This window comes from Tachyglossus aculeatus, chromosome 8, assembly GCF_015852505.1.
Source record: "Tachyglossus aculeatus isolate mTacAcu1 chromosome 8, mTacAcu1.pri, whole genome shotgun sequence".
NCBI classification, from domain to species: Eukaryota; Metazoa; Chordata; class Mammalia; order Monotremata; family Tachyglossidae; genus Tachyglossus; species Tachyglossus aculeatus.
The window spans coordinates 38,103,781-38,128,534 of NC_052073.1; the positions used below are offsets into that span (position 1 = coordinate 38,103,781).

The 24,754-nt window shown below is 46.8% G+C and overlaps 1 protein-coding gene across 11 annotated transcripts in view; it reads right to left on the minus strand.

The window, feature by feature from the left end:
• LOC119931846 (myosin-4-like) overlaps positions 1 to 24,754 on the minus strand; it is a 76,927-nt gene that overhangs the window by 19,513 nt on the left and 32,660 nt on the right. For 2 of the 11 annotated variants that reach the window (XM_038750758.1, XM_038750762.1), the window contains exons 14-27: positions 24,258 to 24,564; positions 19,280 to 19,350; positions 14,147 to 14,234; positions 13,925 to 14,042; positions 11,989 to 12,112; positions 11,759 to 11,895; positions 10,831 to 11,086; positions 6,654 to 6,896; positions 6,383 to 6,559; positions 5,084 to 5,229; positions 4,718 to 4,808; positions 4,139 to 4,528; positions 3,266 to 3,392; positions 711 to 829 (exon numbers count right to left, since the gene is read on the minus strand). In XM_038750758.1, the coding sequence (XP_038606686.1) occupies positions 711 to 829; positions 3,266 to 3,392; positions 4,139 to 4,528; positions 4,718 to 4,808; positions 5,084 to 5,229; positions 6,383 to 6,559; positions 6,654 to 6,896; positions 10,831 to 11,086; positions 11,759 to 11,895; positions 11,989 to 12,112; positions 13,925 to 14,042; positions 14,147 to 14,234; positions 19,280 to 19,350; positions 24,258 to 24,564 (2,394 nt within the window). Of the gene's footprint in view, positions 1 to 710; positions 830 to 3,265; positions 3,393 to 4,138; positions 4,529 to 4,717; positions 4,809 to 5,083; positions 5,230 to 6,382; positions 6,560 to 6,653; positions 6,897 to 10,830; positions 11,087 to 11,758; positions 11,896 to 11,988; positions 12,113 to 13,924; positions 14,043 to 14,146; positions 14,235 to 19,279; positions 19,351 to 19,731; positions 19,737 to 21,032; positions 21,053 to 21,973; positions 21,993 to 22,299; positions 22,319 to 22,647; positions 22,655 to 22,816; positions 22,837 to 23,137; positions 23,173 to 23,286; positions 23,294 to 24,257; positions 24,565 to 24,754 lie in introns of all 11 variants that reach the window. The other 9 variants (XM_038750767.1, XM_038750768.1, XM_038750760.1 and 6 more) reach the window with 9 other exon arrangements.

The following is a 24,754-nucleotide window of genomic DNA, read 5'->3' on the forward strand; positions in this document are numbered from 1 at the left end:
GAGCCCCATGTGGGACAACCTGATTACCTTATATCTACCCCAGCGCTTAGAACAGTGCTTGGCACATAGTAAGCGCTTAACAAATACGACCATTATTATTATTATTCTCCAGGCCTCAGTGACCTCATCTGTAAAACGGGGATGAACACTGTGAGCCCCACGTGGGACAACCTGATTACCTTATATCTACCCCAGTGCTTAGAACAGTGCTTGGCACATAGTAAGCGCTTAACAAATACCACCATTATTATTATTATTCTCTGGGCCTCATCTGTAAAACGGGGATGAAGACTGTGAGCCCCAGGTGGGACAACCTGATCACCTTGTATCCCCCCAGCGCTTAGAGCAGTGCTTGGCACATACTAAGTGCTTAGCAAACACGTCCATTATTATTATTATTCTCTGGGCCTGAGTGTCCTCATCTGTAAAACGGGGATGAAGACTGTGAGCCCCACTTGGGACAACCTGATCACCTTGTATCTACCCCAGTGCTTAGAACAGTGCTTGGCACATAGTAAGCGCTTAACAAATACCACCATTATTATTATTATTCTCTGGGCCTCATCTGTAAAACAGGGATGAAGACTGTGAGCCCCAGGTGGGACAACCTGATCACCTTGTATCCCCCCCAGCGCTTAGAGCAGTGCTTGGCACATAGTAAGCGCCTAACAAATGCCATCTTCATTATTAACCGCCGGTCCAATTCTCACTTTTGTCTCCTCTTCCAGTTGCCTCTTCAGTTCCTCAATCTGCTGGGTGAAGGCTTGCTTGCCTCGCGACAACTGCGACACTAAAGAGTCTTTCTCGTAAAGCTGGTGGGAAAACTCGCCTGCGGAAGACCAGCAGCAAGAAAAGAGATTCGATCAATCAGTCGGTGGTATTTATTGAGCACCTACTGCTGGCAGAGCACTAAGCTAAGCGTTTGGGTGAGTCCATTACAACAGAGTTGGTAGACAAATTCCCTGCCCACAATAAGCTTACAGTTTACAGCACAATCAATGGTATTTAATGAGCGCTTACTGTGTGCAGAGCACTGTACTAAGCGCTTGGGAGAGTCCTTAATAACAGAGTTGGTAGGCACATTTCCTATCAGGAGAAGCAGGGTGGCTCAGTGGAAAGAGCCCGGGCTTTGGAGTCAGAGTTCATGGGTTCAAATCCCGGCTCTGCCAATTGACAGCTGTGTGACTTTGGGCAAGTCACTTCACTTCTCTGGGCCTCAGTTCCCTCATCTGTAAAATGGGGATTAAGACTGTGAGCCACCCGTGGGACAACCTGATCACCTTGGAACCTCCCCAGCACTTAGAACAGTGCTTTGCACGTAGTAAGTGCTTAATAAATGCCATTATTCTTCTTCTTATTATTCTCTGTGCCTCAGTTCCCTCATCTGTAAAATGGGGATGAGGACTGTGAGCCCTCCGTGGGACAACCTGATCACCTTGTATTCATTCATTCATTCAATGAATGAACAGCAACATTCATTCATTCATTCAATCATATCTATTGAGCGCTTACTGTGTGCAGAGCACTGTACTAAGCACATGGGAAGTCCAAGTTGGCAACATATAGAGACGGTCCCTACCCAACAGCGGGCTTACAGTCTAGAAGGGGGAGACAGAGAACAAAACAAAACATAGTAACAAAAGAAAATAAATAGAATAGTATTCATTCATTCAATCGTATTTATTGAGCGCTTACTGTGTGCAGAGCACTGTACTAAGCACTTGGGAAGTCCAAGTTGGCAACATCTAGAGATGGTCCCTACCCAACAGTGGGCCCACAGTCTAGAAGGGGGAACCTCCCCAGTGCTTAGAACAGTGCTTTGCACGTAGTAAGCACTTAATAAATGTTGTAATTATTATTAGTAGTATTATTTCCTGCTCACAGTGATTCATTTGTCTTTGGTCTTCAGTGCGAGAAGAAACAAACCACGGGTTTTGGCTTTCTGTCTCTTGAGCACAAAATCAGCGCTCCATAAAAATCACCGATTGAGGGACCGACTGCTATCATCCTCACGCCCGGAACAAAGTTCAGTGCCCCCCACCCAGTAGGCGCTTAGTCAAAACTGCTCAATGGTGAAACTGGGCGATGGGATGAATCGCGAAAAGACTAATCATAACGTCACTGGGGCGAGACCTGGGACGACAGTTTCACCCTGAGGAAGTTATCCCGAATTATTTGGTTCATTCATTTAGTCATTTGTATTGATTGAGCGCTTCCTGTGTGCAGAGCACTGGACTAAAGTACAAGTCGGTAACAACTAAAGACTGAGCCCCTTCTTTCCTCTCCCCCTCGTCCCCCCTCCATCCCCCCATTTTACCTCCTTCCCTTCCCCACAGCACCTGTATATATGTATATATGTTTGTACATATTTATTACTCTATTTATTTATTTTACCTGTACATATCTATTCTATTTATTTTATTTTGTTAGTATGTTTGGTTTTGTTCTCTGTCTCCCCCTTTTAGACTGTGAGCCCACTGTTGGGTAGGGACCGTCTCTATATGTTGCCAACTTGTACTTCCCAAGCGCTTAGTACAGTGCTCTGCACACAGTAAGCGCTCAATAAATACGATTGATTGATCTAGAGACGGTCCCTACCCAACAGCGGGCTCACAGTCTAGAAGGGGGAGAAAGACAAGGAAACAGAACATATTAACAAAATAAAATCAATGGCAAAAATAGGTACAAATAAATAAATAGAGTAATAAATCCGTACAAACATATATACATATATCCAGGTGCTGTGGGGAGGGGAAGGAGGTAAGGTGGCGGGGATGGGGTGGAGGGGGAAAGGAAGTTGGGGGCTCAGTGTGGGAAGGCCTCCTGGAGGAGGTGAGATTTCAGTAGGGATTTCAAGGGAGGAAGAGAGCCAGCTTGGCGGATGTGTGGAGGGAGGGCATTTGGGGCCAGGGGAGGACGTGGGCCGGGGGTCGACGGCAGGACGGGCAAGGACAAGGCCCGGTGAGGAGGTGAGCGGCGGCAGAGGAGTGGAGGGTGCGGGCTGGGCTGGAGAAGGACAGAAGGGAGGGGAGGTAGGAGGGGGCCAGGGGATGGACAGCCTTGAAGACCAGGGTGAGGAATTTTTGCCTGATGCGTAGGTTGATTGGTAGCCACTGGAGATTTTTGAGGAGGGGAGTGACATGCCCAGAGTGTTTCTGCACAAAGATGATCCGGGCAGCGGCGTGAAGTATAGACTGAAGTGGGGAGAGACAGGAGGAGGGGAGATGGGAGAGGAGGCTGATGAGGATTTGGCTCTAGTTCTGACCTGATTCCGTTTGTAAGCGGGCCCTCTGAGCCGACAGTTCGTTGATCAGCCGCTGCTGTTCTTCTTCCTTCGTCTTCACTTCGCTAAGCTGATCTTCTAGAGCGCGGCACATTTTTTCCAGGTTTCCCTGTTTGTGAGAAGGACAGAAATAGTGCTTACTACATAGTAATCATTCGTTCATTCATTCAGTCGTATTTATTGAGGGCTTACTGTGTGCAGAGCACTGTACTAAGCGCTTGGGAAGTACAAGTTGGCAATATAGAGATTGTCTCTACCCGACAGTGGGCTCACAGTCTAGAATAATAATAATAATAGAAGAATAACAATAATATGGCATTTATTAAGCCCTTACTATGTGCAAAGCACTGTTCCAAGTGCTGGGGGGATACAAGGTTGTCCCACGTGAGGCTTGCAGTCTTAATCCCCATTTTACAGATGAGGGAACTGAGGCCCAGGGAAGTGGAGTGACATCATAACAATAATAATAATAATGGTATTTGTTAAGTGCTTACTATGTGCAAAGCACTGTTCTAAGTGCTGGGAAGGTTACAAGGTGATCAGGTTGTCCCACGGGGGGCTCACAGTCTTAATCCCCATTTTACAGATGAGGGAACTGAGGCTCAGAGAAGTGGAGTGACATAATAATAATAATACTGGTATTTGTAAAACGCTTACTATGTGCAAAGCACTGTTCTAAGCACTGGGAAGGTTACAAGGTAATCAGGTTGTCCCACGGGGGGCTCACAATCTTAATCCCCATTTGCCAGATGAGGTAACCAAGGCCCGGAGAAGTGAAGTGACTTGGCCAAAGTCACACGGCTGACAATTGTGTATATCCTCCTAAGGGTCAGTCGTCCAAACTTCCCGCGATACCTTGGCCTTGGAGACGGTCTCCATGTTGCCGGCCAGGTCGTCGATCTCCATCTTCATCTCGCTCTTCTCCTTCTCCAGCTTCTGCTTGACGCGCTGCAGGTTGTCGATCTGCTCCCCGAGCTCGGCCACGCTGTCGGCGTGCTTCTTGCGCAGGGCGGCCGCCGTGGCCTCGTGCTGCAGGGTGGCCTCCTCCAGGTCCCGCCGCATCTTCTGGAACTCGGCCTCGCGCTTCTTGTTCAGCTCGATCTGGGCGGAGGTGGCCCCTCCGGCCTCCTCCAGCCGCTCGCTGATCTCCTCCAGCTCCCGGGACAGGTCGGATCTCTGCTTCTCCGCTTTGGCCCTTGACGCCCGCTCGGCCTCGATCTCCTCCTCCAGCTCCTCGATGCGAGCCTGAGGACGACACACGGGGAAAATGCGCTCCGGTCAGTCCCTCCCCAGCATGACACGATGGGAAGACCGCGGGATCAGGAGGGGACACCCGCTCGGCCTCGACGTGAGCCTGGGATCGACACACGGAAAACGCGCTCCGGTCAGCCTCTCCCCGGGAATGCTCTCCCGTAGGATGGGAAAATATCCAACCTGCAGCTCTTTGATCTTCTTCTGCAGCTGCATGCCCACAGCTTGTTCATCCTCAATTTTGCTCTGCACGTGGCTCATTTCAAACTCTTTCCTATTTGAAAAGCACTGGGTGTTCATTCATTCAGCGCTTAGAACAGTGATTTTCACATAGTAAGCGCTTAATAAACACCATTATTATTATTCAATCGTATTTATTGAGTGCTTACTGTGTGCAGAGCACTGTACTAAGCGCTTGGGAAGTCCAAGTTGGCAACATATAGAGACGGTCCCTACCCAACAGTGGGCTCCCGGTCTAGAAGGGGGCTTTCCACTGAGCCACCCTTGGTTCCACTTGGTCCTAGGAGGAACCTTCTTCGCCGCACTTACTTTTTGAGTTTTTCCTCAAGCTGCCGTTTGTCGTTTTCTATATCCATCGTGGATTCCTGGGCCAACTTCAGGTCTCCCTCGAGTTTCCTCTTGGCCCGTTCCAGGTCCATGCGCACTTTCTTCTCTTGCTCCAGAGACCCCTCGAGCTGAATTCATAATAATATGGTGAATTCTCCTTCTGAATCCCAGGCCCTCGCGCCGCTCACTAGACCATCTCCTTTCCTGACTTGATTTCTCACAAGCTGTTCCTCTCCAATATCTATTAGTGCACACGTGATTGAATAATGCTAAATATTGAAATTTAGCTAATCAATCAATCCCCCTTCTAGACTGTGAGCCCGCTGTTGGGTAGGGACCGTCTCTATATGTTGCCAACTTGGACTTCCCAAGCACTTAGTACAGTGCTCTGCACAGAGTAAGTGCTCAATAAATACGACTGAATGAATGAATGAATGAATCAAGGGTATTTACTGAGCACTTGCTGTGCGCAGAGCACTCTGCTAAGCACTTGGGAAAGTCCAATACGACAGAATTGGTAGGTGCAATCTCTACCCACAAGAAGCTGACCGTCTATTGGACTAAGTATGGATAATTACCTAATTTGAAACTATTTGGTATTTCAGTTATAATGTTATGAAACCACAAATAGAATTACAGCACAACACATGTGCCCCAAATTGGTAAAATTCCTGCTGATGTACTTTCACTGTTTTTTTAATAGTATTTGTTTAGCGCTTACTATGTTCCAGGCACTGTATTAAGCGCTGGGGTAGATCCAAGCTAATCAGTCCATTTTCCACCCTGGGTTCAATTTGAAATTAAAATTATTTTACTTGTACATATCTTATTTATTTATTTATCTATTTATTTTATTTTGTTAATATGTTTTGTTTTGTTGTCTGTCTCCCCCTTCTAGACTGTGAGCCCACTGTTGGGTAGGGACCGTCTCTATATGTTGCCAACTTGGACTTCCCAAGCGCTTAGTACAGTGCTCTGCACATAGTAAGCACTCAATAAATACGATTGATGATGATGATTGATTGATCTCCGTTTTACAGATGAGGCAGGAAGAAACGAAGTGACTTGCCCACGGTCACACAACAGACCAAACGGCAGAGCCTGGATGAGAATCCAGCTCCTTCTTACTCCCAGGCCCGGGGTCTCAAGGGGGAAACTGATTTCCCGTAGACCCGTCGAGCTAAGTCACAAACGAGCCGCCCGTAGCGGCGTTTCATCACTCATGCCGAATCATCCCGGGAAGGGAAAGGCAAGACCCGTTTTGTTTGCATTCGGGCTTACGTCGTCCACTTGCTGTTCCAGCTTGGTCTTGGCCTTGGTGAGCGTGTTGACTTTGTCCTCCTCAGCCTGGAGGTCATCCAGGGTCTGCTGGTGGGCCTCCTGGAGAGCTTTCTTCTCTTTGGTCAGCTTGGCGATGGTGTCATCCAGGCCGGCCATCTCCTCCGTCAGGTTCTTCACCTGGGGTGAGGGAAGGCGCGTTGCCCCGTGGCGCTCGGGGCCCAGGATGGCGGTGGCGGGGACGAAGGGGAACCGTCCCGTCCCCTTCCCTTACCTTATTCTCGGTGGCGTGCTTCTCCTTCTCCACCTTGGCCAGCGTCAGCTCCAGGTCGTCGATGTCCTTCTTCAGCTCGGAGCACTCGTCCTCCAGCTTCCTCTTCTTGGCCGTCAGCTCGGCGTTGATCTCCTCCTCGTCCTCCGCCCTCTCCGTCACCTCTTTGATTTTGGCCTCCAGCTGGATTTTCGCCTTGATGAGCTGGTCGCACCTCTCCTCCGCGTCGGCCAAGCCGTCCACTTCCTGGGGGTGGGAAGCAAACGGGGGAAGGGAGCGGACTCAGTCCCTGAAGTCCAACCTCTTCAATCAATCAATCAATCATACTCTACCCCTTTTAGACTGTGAGCCCACTATTGGGTAGGGACCGTCTCTATATGTTGCCAACTTGTACTTCCCAAGCGCTTAGTACAGTGCTCTGCACACAGTAAGCGCTCAATAAATACAATTGATGATGATGATGATGATTTATTGAGCGCTTATTGTGTGCAGAGCACTGTACTAAGTCTTTGTAGACTGAGATCAGAGGATCCAGAGAACGATGGAAAACGATCCCTTCGGATGGCACTCAGAAGACAGAGCACTGTACCCAGAAGCTTGGCAGAATGCAATGCAATTTAATGTTATTTTTTTCTGCATTTCTAGTGCCATTAATAATAATAATAATAATAATAATAATGGTATTTGTTAAGCACTTACTATGTGCAAAGCACTGTTCTAAGTGCTGGGGAGATACCAGGTGATCAGGTTGTCCCATGGGGGGCTCACAATCTTAATCCCCATTTTACAGATGAGGGAACTGAGGCCCAGAGAAATGAAGTGACTTGTCCAAAGTCACACAGCTGACAAGTGGCGGAGCCGGGATTTGAACCCATGACCTCTGGCTCCAAAGCCCGGGCTCTTTCCACTGAGCCACGCTGCTTCTTATTAGAGAGATTACTGGGCTGAATAGACCGATTCCAGATCTGACTTGGTTTGTCTTCGTACTGTTTAAGGGGGGTTCGTTTCAGAAACTGGTATTTCTTTTTCAGTCACCTTTGCGTTAAGGACTAAGGGGGACTAAAGGGCCAACTAATAATAATAATAATAATAATAATAATAATAATAATGGCATTTGGTAAGCATTTACTATGTGCCAAGCACTGTTCTAAGCACTGGGAGGGGATCCAAGGTCATCAGGTTGTCCCACATGTGGCTCACAGTCTTCAGTAACTTTTCAATTTTAGTTTCTAGCTTTTGTAATCACCATCAACAACATTGATCTATTCTATTCTACTATTCTATTTATTTTGTTAATGATGCACATCTAGCTCTACTTCTTTTTATTCTGATGACTTGACACCTGTCCACATGTTTTGTTTTGTTGTCCGTCTCCCCCTTCTAGACTGTGAGCCCGTTGTCGGGTAGGGACCGTCTCTATATGTTGCCAACTTGGACTTCCCAAGCGCTTAGTACAGTGCTCTGCACACAGTAAGCGCTCAATAAATACGATTGAATGAATGAATAATAATAATAATAATAATGGTATTTGTTAAGCGCTTACTATGTGCAAAGCACTGTTCTAAGCACTGGGGGAATACAAGGTGACCAGGTTGTCCCACAGCGGGGGGGGGGGGGGTGCTCACAGTCTTAATCCCCATTTTACCAAAGAGGGAACTGAGGCCCAGAGATGTGAAGTGACTGGCCCAAGGTCACACAGCCGACAAGTGGCAGAGCCGGGATTTGAACCCCTGACCTCTGACTCCAAAGCCCAGGCTCTTTCCACTGAGCCATGCTGCTGCTCAGTAGTCATAGCACCTCAAGGAAATCGATTTAAAACCCCTGTATATATGTATATATGTTTGTACATATTTATTACTCTATTTATTTTACTTGTACATATCTATTCTATTTATTTTATTTTGTTGGTATGTTTGGTTTTGTTCTCTGTCTCCCCCTTTTAGACTGTGAGCCCACTGTTGGGTAGGGACTGTCTCTATATGTTGCCAATTTGTACTTCCCAAGCGCTTAGTACAGTGCTCTGCACATAGTAAGTGCTCAATAAATGCGATTGATGATGATAAGCACCTCAAGGAAATCGATTTAAAACCCCTGTACATATGTATATATGTTTGTACATATTTATTACTCTATTTTACTTGTACATATCTATTCTTTTTATTTTATTTTGTTAGTATGTTTGGTTTTGTTCTCTGCCTCCCCCTTTTAGACTGTGAGCCTACTGTTGGGTAGGGACCGTCTCTAGATGTTGCCAACTTGGACTTCCCAAGCGCTTAGTCCAGTGCTCTGCACACAGTAAGCGCTGAATAAATACGATTGATTGATTGATTAAAATGCATTTCTGATAGACAGTGGATTTGACGTAGTGGCCGGTGGCTCCCTTTGAAGCGCTAATGAATTCCCCATGATAGAGTGACCACTGAGTCCCCGTCGTTTTGCTTGAAACAGCGTTGAGTGGGAGATCTGGGAGAGAGGAAGAAAGCGGGCGGGTAGGTGTGAGAGCGAGCGATTGAGAGACGGAGAGGAGGCGCGAAGGAGTAGCTAGGGAAAAGCGAGATTGGCGGAGAGGGGAAGTAGGTGGGTGAGAGAAAGAGGGAATTTTTAGATAAACGGGTGGGCGAATCCACACGAGTGCAAGTGTGGGGATGATGGTGATTTATTTTGTGGAATTTTATCTCCCGGAGCAGGTGATTGGGTTCAGAGCCCTAGGGAAGCTTATGTAAAGGAACATAGGATTCAGACCCCAGAAACGGAACCAGCGTCGCTGTTGGGAATATGTGTAAGGTTCTGGTTTTTTAAGTGTTGCACTGAATAATAAACCAGATGGGATGTATTTGGAAGCCCTGATGCAGGGTTAGAGAAACAGCGTGGCTCAGTCAGAGTCGGAGGAGTCAGAGGTCACGGGTTCACATCCCGGCTCCGCCAATTGTCAGCTGCGTGACTTTGGGCAAGTCACTTCATTCATTCATTCGTATTTATTGAGCGCTTACTGTGTGCAGAGCACTGTACTAAGCGCCTGGGAAGTCCAAGTCGGCAACACGTAGAGACGGTCCCTACCCAACAGCGGGCTCACAGTCTAGAAGGGGGAGACAGACAACAAAACAAAACATGTGGTGATGATGATGATGGCATTTATTAAGCGCTTACTATGTGCCAAGCACTGTTCTAAGCGCTGGGGAGGTTACAAGGAGATCAGGTTGTCCCCCGGGGGGCTCACAGTCTTCATCCCCATTTGACAGATGAGGGAACTGAGGCCCAGAGAAGTGAAGTGACTTGCCCAAGTGACTTGGCCAGGTGTTACTTCTCTGGGCCTCAGTGACCTCATCTGGAAAATGGGGATGAAGACTGTGAGCCCCCGCGTGGGACAACCTGATCACCCTGGAACCTCCCCAGCGCTTAGAACAGTGCTTTGCACATAGTAAGTGCTTAATAAATGCCACTGTTGTTATTATGATTATTATTAAATATAGATTGCAGTCTACGTTTCTGAATACAGAGCCATTAACAACTACCTTTTCAAGACTGGGCCACACAGAGAAATCTGGCATCATTCTGTCATTAAATTAACAAGTGCTTAGTACAATGCTCTGCACACAGTAAGTGCTCAATAAATACGATTGAATGAATGAATGAATGAATGAATGAATGAACAAGTGCGTAGCGTTACAGGGAACTAGACCTCCGTAATTTTTGAGCTGTCGGATTAAGACAGTTTGGGAAATTAGCAGCAGGGTCCTGGTTTTCCAGGAACCTGCCATCTTGGAGGGTCCTGTTGGAATCCACCCTCGGTGCTCTGCACACAGTAAGCGCTCAATGAATACAATTGATTGATTTATTGGTTGAAAGTGAGTTCAGAAAGACCTGAGTTCTAATCTCGGCTCTGCTGCTCGTCTGCTGTGGGACCCCGGGCAAGTCGCTTCATCATCATTATCATCAATCGTATTTATTGAGCGCTTACTGTGTGCAGAGCACTGTACTAAGCTCTTGGGAAGTCCAAGTTGGCAACATATAGAGACGGTCCCTACCCATCAGTGGGTTCCCTTATCTGGAAAATGGGGGTTAAGAGAGTGAGGCCCACGTGGGACACGGACTGTGTCCAATCTGATCGTCTTATTGTGCGCCCGGTGCACAATAAGCACTTAACAGATACCATAAAGAGCCCAAAAAACCTGACACTCACCGACTGGACTTGGAGTTGAAGGTCGTTCTTCTCCTGGGACAGGGCCACCATCTTCTCCTCCAGCTCCTTCCTTTTGGCCTCCGACTTGGCGAGCTCCTCTTTGGCCTTCTCGAACTCCTCCTTCATGTTGGCCATCTCCTTCTCCGTCTCTGCGCTCTTCAGCAGCGGCTTGATCTTGAAGTAGAGCTTCATCCAGGGCCAGTGCTTGACGTTCATGAAGGCGCGGACGTTGTACTGGATGCAGAAGATGGACTCCCTGGAAGTTAAGAGTGTTTCCGATGAAGGAGCGGGCCTTGTGCCGGTGGCGGAAGAGGGATTCCCTCCCTGGAAATTACGATTATTTCCAGTGAAGAAGCTGGCGTCCTTTGGGACGCGGAAAAGGGACTCCCTCTTTGGAAATCAAGAGCGTTTCCAATGAAGGAGTGGGCGTCATACTGGATGCGGAAGATGGATTCCCTGGAAATTGAGGTTTCCAGTGAGGCTTTAAAGCTGAACCTCAATGAACCTAACGCAGATGTTCATTCATTTCATTCAATCAATCGTATTTATTGAGCGCTTACTGTGTGCAGAGCACTGGACTAAGCGCTTGGGAAGTACAAGTTGGCAACTGAGAAGCAGGGAAGCAGCACGGCTCAATGGAAAGAGCCCGGGCTTGGGAGTCAGAGGTCATGGGTTCAAATCCTGGCTCCGCTGATTGTCAGCTGTGTGACCTTGGGTAAGTCACTTCTCTGTGCCTCAGTTCCCTCATCTGGAAAATAGGGATGAAGGCTGTGGGCCCCACTTGGGACAATCTGATCACCTTGTATCCTCCCCAGCGCTTAGAACAGTGCTTGGCACGTAGTAAGCGCTTAACAAATGCCGTCATGATTGTGAGGCAGCAATTAAATGAGAAATCGGAGAGGACGCAGAGACTCGTTAAGATTCCCACCTCCTCTCCATCATCTTCTTGTACTCCTCCCTCATGAGGAAACCGCGACACCGGGCCTGGGTGCGCGTTATCAGCTGGGCCAGCTTGTCGTCTCGCATCTCCTCCAGGAGACCCAGGAGTCCGGCTTTGAAGAACACCTGGACGAGGGGAGAAGAGGAGCACGATCACCTCCCGCCTCCCGCCGGGAGTCCGGCCCGAAGGGCCCGGGGAGGACCGAGTCGGACCGGTACCTTGGTGTGGCCGAACTTATACTGCGTGTGGTCGATGTCGATGGACCCGAGGAGCTTCTCCGAGGCCTTCTTGCTGTCGATGAACTGCCCCTCCGGGATGGCGCTCGCATTCAAGACCTTGTATCTGGCCGAGGAAGCAGAATCAAGAAGATTCGCTGAGGAGAGCGCAGCGGGGGAACCCCTCCCTGTCAGCAGTTGAGACTCTACCCCCTCTACCTTAGTACAGTGCTTAGTACAGTGAAAGAGCCCGGGCTTTGGAGTCAGAGGTCATGGGTTCAAATCCCGGCTCTGCCAATTGTCAGCTGGGTGACTTTGGGCAAGTCACTTCGCTTCTCTGGGCCTCGGTTCCCTCATCTGTAAAATGGGGATTTAGACTGTGAGCCCCACGTGGGACAACCTTATCACCTTGTAACCTCCCCAGCGCTTAGGATGGTGCTTTGCACATATTAAGTGCTTAATAAATGCCATTATTATTATTATTATTATTATTGTAACCTCCCCATTGCTTAGAACAGTGCTTTGCACATAGTAAGCGCTTAACAAATACCAGCATTATTATTATTATTACAAGTTGGCAACACATAGAGACGGTGCCTACCCAACAACGGGCTCACAGTCTAGAAGAGGTAGACTTCATCCGATGAGGTAACTGAGGCCCAGGGAAGTGAAGTGACTTGCCCAAAGTCACACAGCTGGCAGTTGGCGGAGCCGGGATTTGAACCCATGACCTCTCAGTCCCAAGCCCGGGCTCTTTCATTCATTCATTCATTCACTCAATCGTATTTATTGAGCGCTTACTGTGTGCAGAGCACTGGACTAAGCGCTTGGGAAGTCCAAATTGGCAACATATAGAGACGGTCCCTACCCAACAGCGGGCTCACAGGCTAGAAGGGGGCTTTCCACTGAGCCACCCTTGGTGGACGTGTTCCCTGCCCACGACGAGCTTACAGTCTCTAGAGGGAATGCAGAAACTTCCTTCCTCTTCTGTAAAAATCTGTTAGCGGCCTCGTTACAATTGTTAAATATTGGTCGAGGGATTGAGGTATATACATATATATGTAAGTATATATACATTATATATATATACATGTATATGTATAAACATATATACCTGTATATATGTATATATGTTTGTACATATTTATTACTCTATTTATTTTACTTGTACATATCTATTCTATTTATTTTATTTTGTTAGTATGTTTGGTTTTGTTCTCCATCTCCCCCTTTTAGACTGTGAACCCACTGTTGGGTAGGGACCATCTCTATATGTTGCCAACTTATACTTGTACTCTGTATTAGTGTGTGCTCTGCACACTAATAATTATTATTATTAAAACAAATATATTAAAATAAAATAAAGAGAATAGTAAATAATAAATAGAAAATAAATAATAATAATAATAATGGCATTTATTAAGCGCTTACTATGTGCAAAGCACTGTTCTAAGCAATGGGGAGGTTACAAGGTGATCACGTTGTCCCATGGGGGGCTCACAGTCAATCCCCATTTTACAGATGAGGGAACTGAGGCATAGAGAAGTGACGTGACTTGCCCAAAGTCACACAGCTGACAATTGTCGGAGCCGGGATTAGAACCCATGACCTCTGACTCCAAAGCCCGGGCTCTTTCCACTGAGCCATGCTGCTTAATAATAAATGGAATAGGCCCAGGCTCTACCCCATAGGCCGCATGGCTTCTCCTGGGTTCTGCTTCCTGAATCGCCAATGGGAAAACTGTGCTCGGAAAGTACCCCTCAAATTTTCCTCAGTGAACAGAATTCATTGATGCTTTCAATCGTATTTATTGAGCGCTTACTGTGTGCAGAGCACTGGACTAAGCGCTTGGGAAGTACAAGTTGGCAACATATAGAGACGTTCCCTACCCAACAGTGGGCTTACAGTCGAGAAGGGGGAGAATGAGTGAAAAACTAACCTCTGCTTGAAGTCAGCATAAATGATCCTGCTGGGGAACCCCTTCCGGCAGATGCGGATGCCTTCGAGCACCCCGTTACAGCGCAGCTGGTGAAGGACGAGCTCGTGCTCCATGGCCCCTGCGGACGGACGCCCCACGAGTGAGCCCCCCGAACCCGGGGCACGGAGGGGAAACCCCGGGGCCCGCTGCCGGGCCGGCCGGGGCCTACGCTTCCCTCCTTACCGGGCGTTTTCGTCTCGTTGGGGATGATGCAGCGCACAAAGTGAGGGTGAGTGCTCCTCAGGTTGGTCATCAGCTTGTTCAGATTCTCCTAGAAAACCACACGGGAAGGTTTGAAAACTCTCTGAATTGAAAAGAGAGTTTCCCATCAGTGATGTCACTCCCCACAGCCCAGCTGTTTTACTTAGTGGTTCAGTCAATCAATCGATCGTATTTATTGAGCTCTTACTGTGTGCAGAGCACTGTATTAAGCGCTTGGGAAGTCCAAGTTGTCAACATATGGAGACAGTCCCTGCCCAACAGTGGGCTCACAGTCTAAAAGACTGTGCTCATCCATTTGTTTCAATGGTCATCCATTTGTTTGAATTCTCCTAGAAAAGCTCATGGGAAGGTTTTAAATACTTTATACCAAACGGAAAGAGGCCGGGCTTGGGTGTCAGAGGACCTGGATTCTAATCCTGCCTCTGCCACCCGTCTGCTGTCGACCTTTGGCAAGTCACTTCACTTCTCTGGGCCTCTGTTTCCTCATCCGTAAAATGGGGGTTCAATCTCCAGTCTCTCTCCTACTTAGGCTGTGAGCCCCATGTGGGACCTGATTATCTTGTATCTACCCCATTCATTCATTCAATCGTATTTATTGAGCGCTTACTGGGTGCGGAGCACTGTACTAAGCGCTTGGGAAGTACAAGTTGGCAACATATAGAGATGGTCTCTACCCAACAGCGGGCTCACAGTCTAGAAGGACAGTGCTTGGTTCATAGTGAGCGCCTAACAAATACCAATCAATCAATCAATCAATCATATTTATTGAGTGCTTACTGTGTGCAGAGCACTGTACTAAGTGCTTGGGAAGTACAAGTTGGCAACATATAGAGACAGTCCCTACCCAACAGTGGGCTCACAGTCTAAAAAGGGGAGACAGAGAACAAAACCAAACATACTAACAAAATAAAATAAACAGAATAGATATGTACAAGTAAAATAAATAAATAAATAAATACCAAGATTATTGTTAAAAGAACGTTTTTCCATCAATAAAAATGAGGGACGCAGCGTGGATTAGTGGATAGAGCCCAAGTCTTGGAGTCGGAAGGGCCTGGGTTCTAATCTCGGCTCCATCACTGTGTGACCTCAGACAAGTCACTTCACTTCTCTGGGCCTCAGTTCCCTGATCTGTAAAATGGGGATTGAGACCGTGAGCCCCACATGGGACAAGGACCGTGTCCCACTCGATTAGATTGTATCTACTTAGTTCAGGGCCTGGTAATAATAATAATAGTAGTAGTAATAATAATGGCATTTATTAAGCGCTTACTATGTGCAAAGCACTGTTCTAAGCGCTGGGGAGGTTACAAGGTGATCAGCTTGTCCCACGGGGGGCTCACAGTCTTCACCCCCATTTTCCAGATGAGGGAACTGAGGCCCAGAGAAGTGAAGTGACTTGCCCAAAGTCACACAGCTGACCATTGGCAGCGGTGGGATTTGAACCCATGACCTCTGACTCCAAAGCCTGGGCTATTTCCACTGAGCCACGCTGGTAGACAGCGTGCAGACCACTGTTCTAAGCGCTTGGGAGAGTCCAGTATTCCAGAGTTGATAGATACGTTCCCTGCCGGTCTCGAGGTCTCGGCTAACGAGAAACTTTTAAAACAAACATGTGCCAGTTGTTCAGACTTCCAGGATTTGCGGATTCACTGGATCTGAACAAAGCTCACGGCGGCAGGAACAGCAAAAGTGAATAAAAGAGTAAAAATAAGTAGCGCTTGTGAGTATTTCGCACGGAGAAACACACAGAGACTAGAATTGCGTTTTGTCTGGTAGTATGAAATACTATTGGTGCTATGTTACTAATGAATACAACCTTGAGTCGAGCCTTGGTATCTAAAATACTATTTGGGAGGGTCAGCTGGAAGGTGTAATTTTAATTTAATTCTTCCAGATATGTATGGCTTTGACTATTTTATTTTTCGTTTGCATTTATACAGATCCTCTAAAAATGTGAGTGGCTAGAATCTGGAAGGATAGGACTAAAATTTCAGTGGCCCATTAATTTGAGGAAAGATCCCTACCTCCTTCCCCTCCCCACAGCACTTGTATATATTTGTATTATCCTATTTATCTTACTTATACATATTTACTACTCTATTTTGTTAATGATGTGCATATAGCTGTGATTCTATTTATTCTGACGGTTTTGACACTTGTCTACATGTTTTGTTTAGTTGTCTGTCTCCCCCTTCTAGGCCGTGAGCCCGTTGTCGGGTAGGGACCGTCTCTATATGTTGCCGATTTGTACTTCCCAAGCGCTTAGTACAGTGCTCTGCATACAGTAAGCGCTCAATAAATACGATTGATTGATTGATTATACATATTTATTACTCTATTTATTTACTTATTTATTTATTTATTTTACTTGTACATTTCTATCCTATTTATTTTATTTTGTTGGTATGTTTGGTTCTGTTCTCTGTCTCCCCCTTTTAGACTGTGAGCCCACTGTTGGGTAGGGACTGTCTCTATGTGTTGCCAATTTGTACTTCCCAAGCGCTTAGTACAGTGCTCTGCACATAGTAAGCGCTCAATAAATACGATTGATTGATTGATTGATATACATATTCACTACTCTATTTTGTTAATGATGTGCATATAGCTGTAATTCTATTTATTCTGACAGTTTTGACACTTGTCTACATGTTTTGTTTAGTTGTCTGACTCCCCCTTCTAGACTGTGAGCCCGTTGTCGGGTAGGGACTGTCTCTATATGTTGCCGACTTGTACTTCCCAAGCGCTTAGTACAGTGCTCTGCACACAGTAAGTGCTCAATAAATATGATTAAATGAATGAATGAATTAGAGAAGCAGCGTGGCTCAATGGAAAGAGCCCGGGCTTTGGAGTCAGAGGTCATGGGTTCAAATGCCGACTCCACCACTTGTCGGCTGTGTGACTTTGGGCAAGTCACTTCACTTCTCTGTGCCTCAGTTCCCTCATCTGTCAAATGGGGATGAAGACTGTGAGCCCCCCGTGGGACAACCTCATCACCTCATAACCTTCCCAGCGCTTAGAACAGTGCATTGCACATAGTAAGCGCTTAATAAATGCCATCATTGTTATTAATAATTAGAACCAAGCTATTTTCAAAATAAGAAAGAGGATCGTGGAAGCAGGTGGTAGTGGGAAGGCGGGAGAGGCTGGATAGTCCCCGAATATATTCTTGAATTGGATCCAGCCAGTTTTATTTTTCAGTGTGGTCAGCGAGGAAACGCTTTGTTCTGACCCTTTGAAACAGATGAGACAGCTGCCAGTTGCTGACTGAACAGTTACTTTAGAGGGTTTTGCCTGGAATTAACTACAATAATTTCAGTAATAATAATAATAATAATAACGGTGGCATTTATTAAGTGCTTACTACGTGCAAAGCATTCATTCATTCATTCGGTCGTATTTATGGAGCGCTTGCTGTGTGCAGAGCACTGTACTAAGCACTTGGGAAGTACAAGCTGGCAACAAAGCCCTGTTCTAAGCGCTGGGGAGGTTACCCTCGTGGGGCTCACAGTCTTCACCCCCATTTTCCAGATGAGGTCACTGAGGCCCAGAGAAGTGAAGTGACTTGCCCAAAGTCACCCAGCTGACAATTGGCGGAGCCAGGATTTGAACCCATGACCTCTGACTCCAAAGCCCGGGCTCTTTCCACTGAGCCACGCTGCTTCTCTATTTAAGCGCTTACCAGTTGCCAGGACTAAGCATTGTCTGTCTCCCGCTTCTAGACTGCGAGCCCGTTGCCGGGTAGAGACCGTCTCTAGATGTTGCCGACTTGTACTTCCCAAGCACTTAGTCCAGTGCTCTGCACACAGTAAGCGCTCAATAAATACCATTGGATAAATGAATGAATGAATCCAAAGCTAGTCAGGTTTGTCCATGAAGCATGAAATCTTAGGGACCACCTGAAACACAGTCTTCATTCATCCATTCATTCAATCGTATTTATTGAGCGCTTACTGTGTGCAGAGCACTGGACTAAGCGCTTGGGAAGTCCAAGTTGGCAACATATAGAGACGGTCCCTACCCAACAACGGGCTCACAGTCTAGAAGGGGGAGACAGACAACAAAACAAAACACGTGGACGGGTGTCAAGTCATCAGAATAAATAGAAGTAAAGCTAGAAGCCCATCAGTAACAAAATAAATAGAATAGTAAATATGTACAAGTAAAATAAATCGAGTAATAAATCTGTACAAACATATATACAGGGGCTGTGGGGAGGAGAAGGAGGTAGGGCGGGGGGGAGAGGAAAAAGGGGGCTCAGTCCAGAACAAGTCCCTTCTAGTCTAGTCCCTCTAGTCCCTTCTAGACGGTGAGCCCGCTGTTGGGTAGGGACCGTCTCTCTATATTGCCAACTTGGACTTCCCAAGCGCTTAGTCCAGTGCTCTGCACACAGTAAGCGCTCAATAAATACGATGGAATGAATGAATGAATATTTATTACTCTATTTATTGATTTTATTTGTACATATTTATTCTATTGATTTTCTTTTGTTAACGTGTTTTGTTTTGTTGTCTGTCTCCCCCTTCTAGACTGTGAGCCTGCTGTCGGGTAGGGACCGTCTATGTTGCCAACTTGGACTTCCCAAGTGCTTAGTCCAGTGCTCCGCACACAGTAAGTGCTCAATAACTACGATTGAATGAATGAATATTTATTACTCTATTTATTTATTTTATTTGTACATATTCTATTGATTTTCTTTTGTTAACATGTTTTGTTGTCTGTCTCCCCCTTCTAGACTGTGAGCCCGCTGGTGGGTAGGGACCGTCTCTATATGTTGCCAACTTGGACTTCCCAAGCGCTTAGTCCTGTGCTCTGCACACAGTAAGCGCTCAATAACTACGAATGAATGAATATTTATTACTCTATTAATTTTATTTGTACATATTTATTCTATTGATTTTCTTTTGTTAACATGTTTTGTTTTGTTGTCTGTCTCCCCCTTCTAGACTGTGAGCTCGCTGTTGGGTAGGGACCATCTCTAGATGTTGCCAACTTGGACTTCCCAAGCGCTTAGTCCAGTGCTCTGCACACAGTAAGTGCTCAATAAATACGATGGAATGAATGAATGTTGGGTAGGGACCGTCAGCTCCTTACCCTGAAAAGAGCTGATACGGTCTGGAAGGAGGACCCCTTCTTCTTGGCACCCTTCTTTCCGCTAGCAGCCTCTGAGGAAGAAGAAATAGACGACAACCAAAATAGGCCGTTAAAAGGATTCAAAGCGTGCCCCCTTAAAGCCTGGTGGCTTTCTTCATTCATTCATTCATTCATTCATTCATTCATTCATTCATTCATCCATCCATCCATTCATCCATTCATTCAGTCGTATTTATTTAGTAAGTCACTTCACTTCTCTGGGCCACAGTTACCTCTTCTGTAAAATGGGGATTAAGACCGTGAGCCCCGCGGGGGCAACCTGATCACCTTGTAACCCCCCAGCGCTTAGAACAGTGCTTTGCACATAGTAAGCGCTTAATAAATGCTATTATTATTATTATTATTATTATTATTATTATTATTATTATTATTATATGGTCTGGAAGGAAGACCCCTTCTTCTTGGCACCCTTCTTTCCGCTAGCAGCCTCTGAGGAAGAAGAAATAGACGACAACCAAAATGGGCCGTTAAAAGGATTCAAAGCGTGCCCCCTTCAAGCCTGGTGGTTTTCTCCATTCATTCATTCATTCATTCATTCATTCATTCATCCATCCATCCATCCATCCATCCATCCATTCATTCATCCATCCATCCATTCAGTCGTATTTATTTAGTAAGTCACTTCACTTCTCTGGGCCTCAGTTACCTCTTCTGTAAAATGGGGATTAAGACCGTGAGCCCCGCGGGGGCAACCTGATCACCTTGTAACCCCCCAGTGCTTAGAACAGTGCTTTGCACATAGTAAGCGCTTAATAAATGCCATTATTATTATTATTGATCAGACTTCTGTCCCAGGAGAGTTGTGCCCTCTCACATCTACCATCCCCACCAGCTCTTCCCATTCTGTCCAAATGATAGAGAAGTAGCGTGGCTCAGTGGGAAGAGCCCGGGCTTTGGAGTCCTAGGTCATGGGTTCAAATCCCGGCTCCACCAATTGTCAGCTGTGTGACCTTGGGCAAGTCACTTCACTTCTCTGGACCTCAGTGACGTCATCTGGAAAATGGGGATGAAGACTGGGAGCCCCCCGTGGGACAACCTGATCACCTTGTAACCTCCCCAGCGCTTGGAACATGCTTTACACATAGTAAGGGCTTAATAAATGCCATCATCATTATTATTATTATTATTGTAATCTCCCCAGCGCTTGGAACGGTGCTTTGCACATAGTAAGGGCTTAATAAATGCCATCACTATTATTATTATTTTTGTAACCTCCCCAGCGCTTAGAACAGGGCTTTGCACATAGTAAGTGCTTAATAAATGCCATTATTATTATTATTATTATTATTATTATTATTATTATTGTAACCTCCCCAGCGCTTGGAACAGTGCTTTGCACATAGTAAGGGCTTAAAAAATGCCATCATTATTATTATTATTGTAACCTCCCCAGCGCTTAGAACAGTGCTTTGCACGTAGTAAGGGCTTAATAAATGCCATCATCATTATTATTATTATTGTAACCTCCCCAGCACGTAGAACAGTGCTTTGCACATAGTAAGGGCTTAATAAATGCCGTCATTATTATTATTATTATTATTGTAACCTCCCCAGTGCTTAGAACAGTGCTTTGCACATAGTAAGGGCTTAATAAATGCCATCATTATTATTATTATTATTACTGTAACCTCCCCAGCGCTTAGAACAGTGCTTTGCACATAGTAAGCGCTTAATAAATGTCATTAAAAATAACTGCACCCCCACCTTTTCTTTCTACTAGTTCCTTTACCAATTAACTTAAATCACCGCAAGCATCAACTTGTACTTCCCAAGCGCTTAGTACAGTGCTCTGCACACAGTAAGCGCTCAATAAATACGATTGATGATGATGATCAAATGCCCACAGGAATTTCTCACGAGCCCAGTTTCCCATGGAAACCAGATTCCCCACCTCCCCACCAAAGGAATTGGGAAGTTGAGGCAGCTTGGAATCTCTTTTAACGTTCTTTAGCAAATGGCTCCGTCGCTTGTCTGCTGTGTGACTTTGGACAAAAGTCACTTCACTTAATAGTAATGATGATGTTTGTTAAGCGCTTACTATGTGCCAAGCACTGTTCTAAGCGCTGTTCACTTCTCTGGACCTCAGTTCCCTCATCTGTAAAATGGGGACTAAGATTAGGAGCCCCTTGTGGGACAGGGACTGTGGCCAATCTGATTAGCTCAGTGGAAAAGAGCCCGGGCTTTGGAGTCAGAGGTCATGGGTTCAGATCCCGGATCCGCCAATTGTCAGCTGTGTGACTTCGGGCAAGTCGCTTAATAATAATAATAATAATAATAATAATGGCATTTATAAAGCACTTACTATGTGCAAAGCACTGTACTAAGCCCTGGGGAGGTTACAAGGTGATCAGGTTGTCCCACAGGGAGCTCACAGTCTTAATCTCCATTTTACAGATGAGGGAACTGAGGCACAGAGAAGTTAAGTGACTTACCCAAAGTCACACAGTGGACAATTGGCAGAGCGGGGATTTGAACCCATGACCTCTGACTCCAAAGCCCGGGCTCTGTCCACTGAGCCACGCTGCTTCTCAACTTCTCTGGGCCTCAGTTACCTCATCTGGAAAATGAGGATTGACTGTGAGCCCTCTGTGGGACAACCTGATCACTCCTTAACTTCCATCTTCAACCGCTCACTCTCCACTGGTTCCTTCCCCTCTGCCTTCAAACATGCCCATGTCTCTCCCATCCTAAAAAAACCCTCTCGACCCCACCTCACCTTCTAGTTATCGTCCCATATCCCTCCTACCATTCCTTTCCAAACTCCTTGAACGAGTTGTCTACACGCGCTGCCTAGAATTCCTCAACAACAACTCTCTCCTCGACCCCCTCCAGTCTGGCTTCCGTCCCCTTCATTCCACGGAAACTGCGCTCTCAAAGGTCACCAATGACCTCCTGCTTGCCAAATCCAACGGCTCATACTCTGTCCTAATCCTCCTCGACCTCTCAGCTGCCTTTGACACTGTGGACCACCCCCTTCTCCTCAACACGTTATCTGACCTTGGCTTCACAGACTCCGTCCTCTCCTGGTTCTCCTCTTATCTCTCCGGTCATTCTTTCTCAGTCTCTTTTGCAGGCTCCTCCTCCCCCTCCCATCCTCTTACTGTGGGGGTTCCCCAAGGTTCAGTGCTTGGTCCCCTTCTGTTCTCAATCTACACTCACTCCCTTGGTGACCTCATTCGCTCCCACGGCTTCAACTATCATCTCTACGCTGATGACACCCAGATCTACATCTCTGCCCCTGCTCTCTCCCCCTCCCTCCAGGCTCGCATCTCCTCCTGCCTTCAGGACATCTCCATCTGGATGTCTGCCCGCCACCTAAAGCTCAACATGTCGAAGACTGAGCTCCTTGTCTTCCCTCCCAAACCTTGTCCTCTCCCTGACTTTCCCATCTCTGTTGACGGCACTACCATCCTTCCCGTCTCACAAGCCCGCAACCTTGGTGTCATCCTCGACTCCGCTCTCTCATTCACCCCTCACATCCAAGCCGTCACCAAAACCTGCCGGTCTCAGCTCCGCAACATTGCCAAGATCCGCCCTTTCCTCTCCATCCAAACCGCTACCCTGCTAATTCAAGCTCTCATCCTATCCCATCTGGACTACTGCACTAGCCTTCTCTCTGATCTCCCATCCTCGTGTCTCTCTCCACTTCAATCCATACTTCATGCTGCTGCCCGGATTATCTTTGTCCAGAAACGCTCTGGACATATTACTCCCCTCCTCAAAAACCTCCAATGGCTACCGATCAATCTGCGCATCAGGCAGAAACTCCTCACCCTGGGCTTCAAGGCTGTCCATCACCTCGCCCCCTCCTACCTCACCTCCCTTCTCTCCTTCTACTGCCCAGCCCGCACCCTCCGCTCCTCTACCGCTAATCTCCTCACTGTACCTCGCTCTCGCCTGTCCCGCCATCGACCCCCGGCCCACGTCATCCCCCGGGCCTGGAATGCCCTCCCTCTGCCCATCCGCCAAGCTAGCTCTCTTCCTCCCTTCAAGGCCCTGCTGAGAGCTCACCTCCTCCAGGAGGCCTTCCCAGACTGAGCCCCTTCTTTCCTCTCCCCCTCGTCCCCCTCTCCATCCCCCCGTCTTACCTCCTTCCCTTCCCCACAGCACCTGTATATATGTATATATGGTTGTACATATTTATTACTCTATTTATTTATTTATTTATTTATTTTACTTGTACATTTCTATCCTACTTATTTTATTTTGTTGGTATGTTTGGTTCTGTTCTCTGTCTCCCCCTTTTAGACTGTGAGCCCACTGTTGGGTAGGGACTGTCTCTGTGTGATGCCAATTTGTACTTCCCAAGCGCTTAGTACGGTGCTCTGCACATAGTAAGCGCTCAATAAATACGATTGATTGATTGATTGATTGATCTGTAGCCTCCCCAGCGCTTAGAACAGTGCTTTCCACATAGCGCTTAATAAATGCCATTATTATTATTATTATTGTTATTGTTATTATTATTATTATTATTATTATTATTATTATTATGGGTTCAAATCCCGGCTCCGCCAATTGTCAGCTGTGTGACTTTGGGCAAGTCACTTCACTTCTCTGGGCCTCAGTGACCTCATCTGGAAAATGGGGATTGACTGTGAGTCCTCCGTGGGACAACCTGATCACTCTGTAGCCTCCCCAGGCTTAGAACAGTGCTTTGCACATAGTAAGCGCTTAATAAATGCCATTATTATTATTATTATTATTATTACCCCAGCCCTTAGTAGTGTCTGGCACATAATGGGCACTTAACAAAAATGAAAAACATTCCGATTCTTATTTGGCCCACGGGAGTCTCTTTTAACCTCCAAGCATATGGGCCGGTGCTTATTTTCATGGCTGTTTTTCGGTCTGACATTGAAATTTAGGCCCTCAGTGTCTTGTGACGAGGAGGAAAGGAGGGTGTCCCAGAAAATACCGGCTTCTGCAGCTCCCCCGGCAAAGAGAAAAGCCAGGGTCTTCATGGATGATTTCTGGTACAGGCCCACGACGGTCTCGTTGAGGGGGTCCTTGTTCTTGTCCAGCCAGCCCGCGATGTTGTAGTCCACGGTGCCGGCGTAGTGGACGAGGGAGAAGTGAGCCTCGGCCTTGCCCTTGGCCGCCTTGGGCTTCTGGAAGTTGTTGGACTTGCCCAGGTGCTGCTCGTACAGCTTGTTCTTGAAGGAGGTGTCCGTGGCCTTGGGGAACATGCACTCCTCCTCCAGGATGGAGAAGATGCCCATCGGCTGAGAAGAGGACCAAAAAAAACCAAATGGTGGTCTCTTAGTGGGGCAACCTGATCGCCTTGTATCCTCCCCAGCGCTTAGAATGGTGCTTTGTACACAGTAAGCGCTTAACAAATGCCATCAGCATTATTACTATTATTATTATTATTATAATCAGTCATTCGATCGTATTTATTGAGCGCTTACTGTG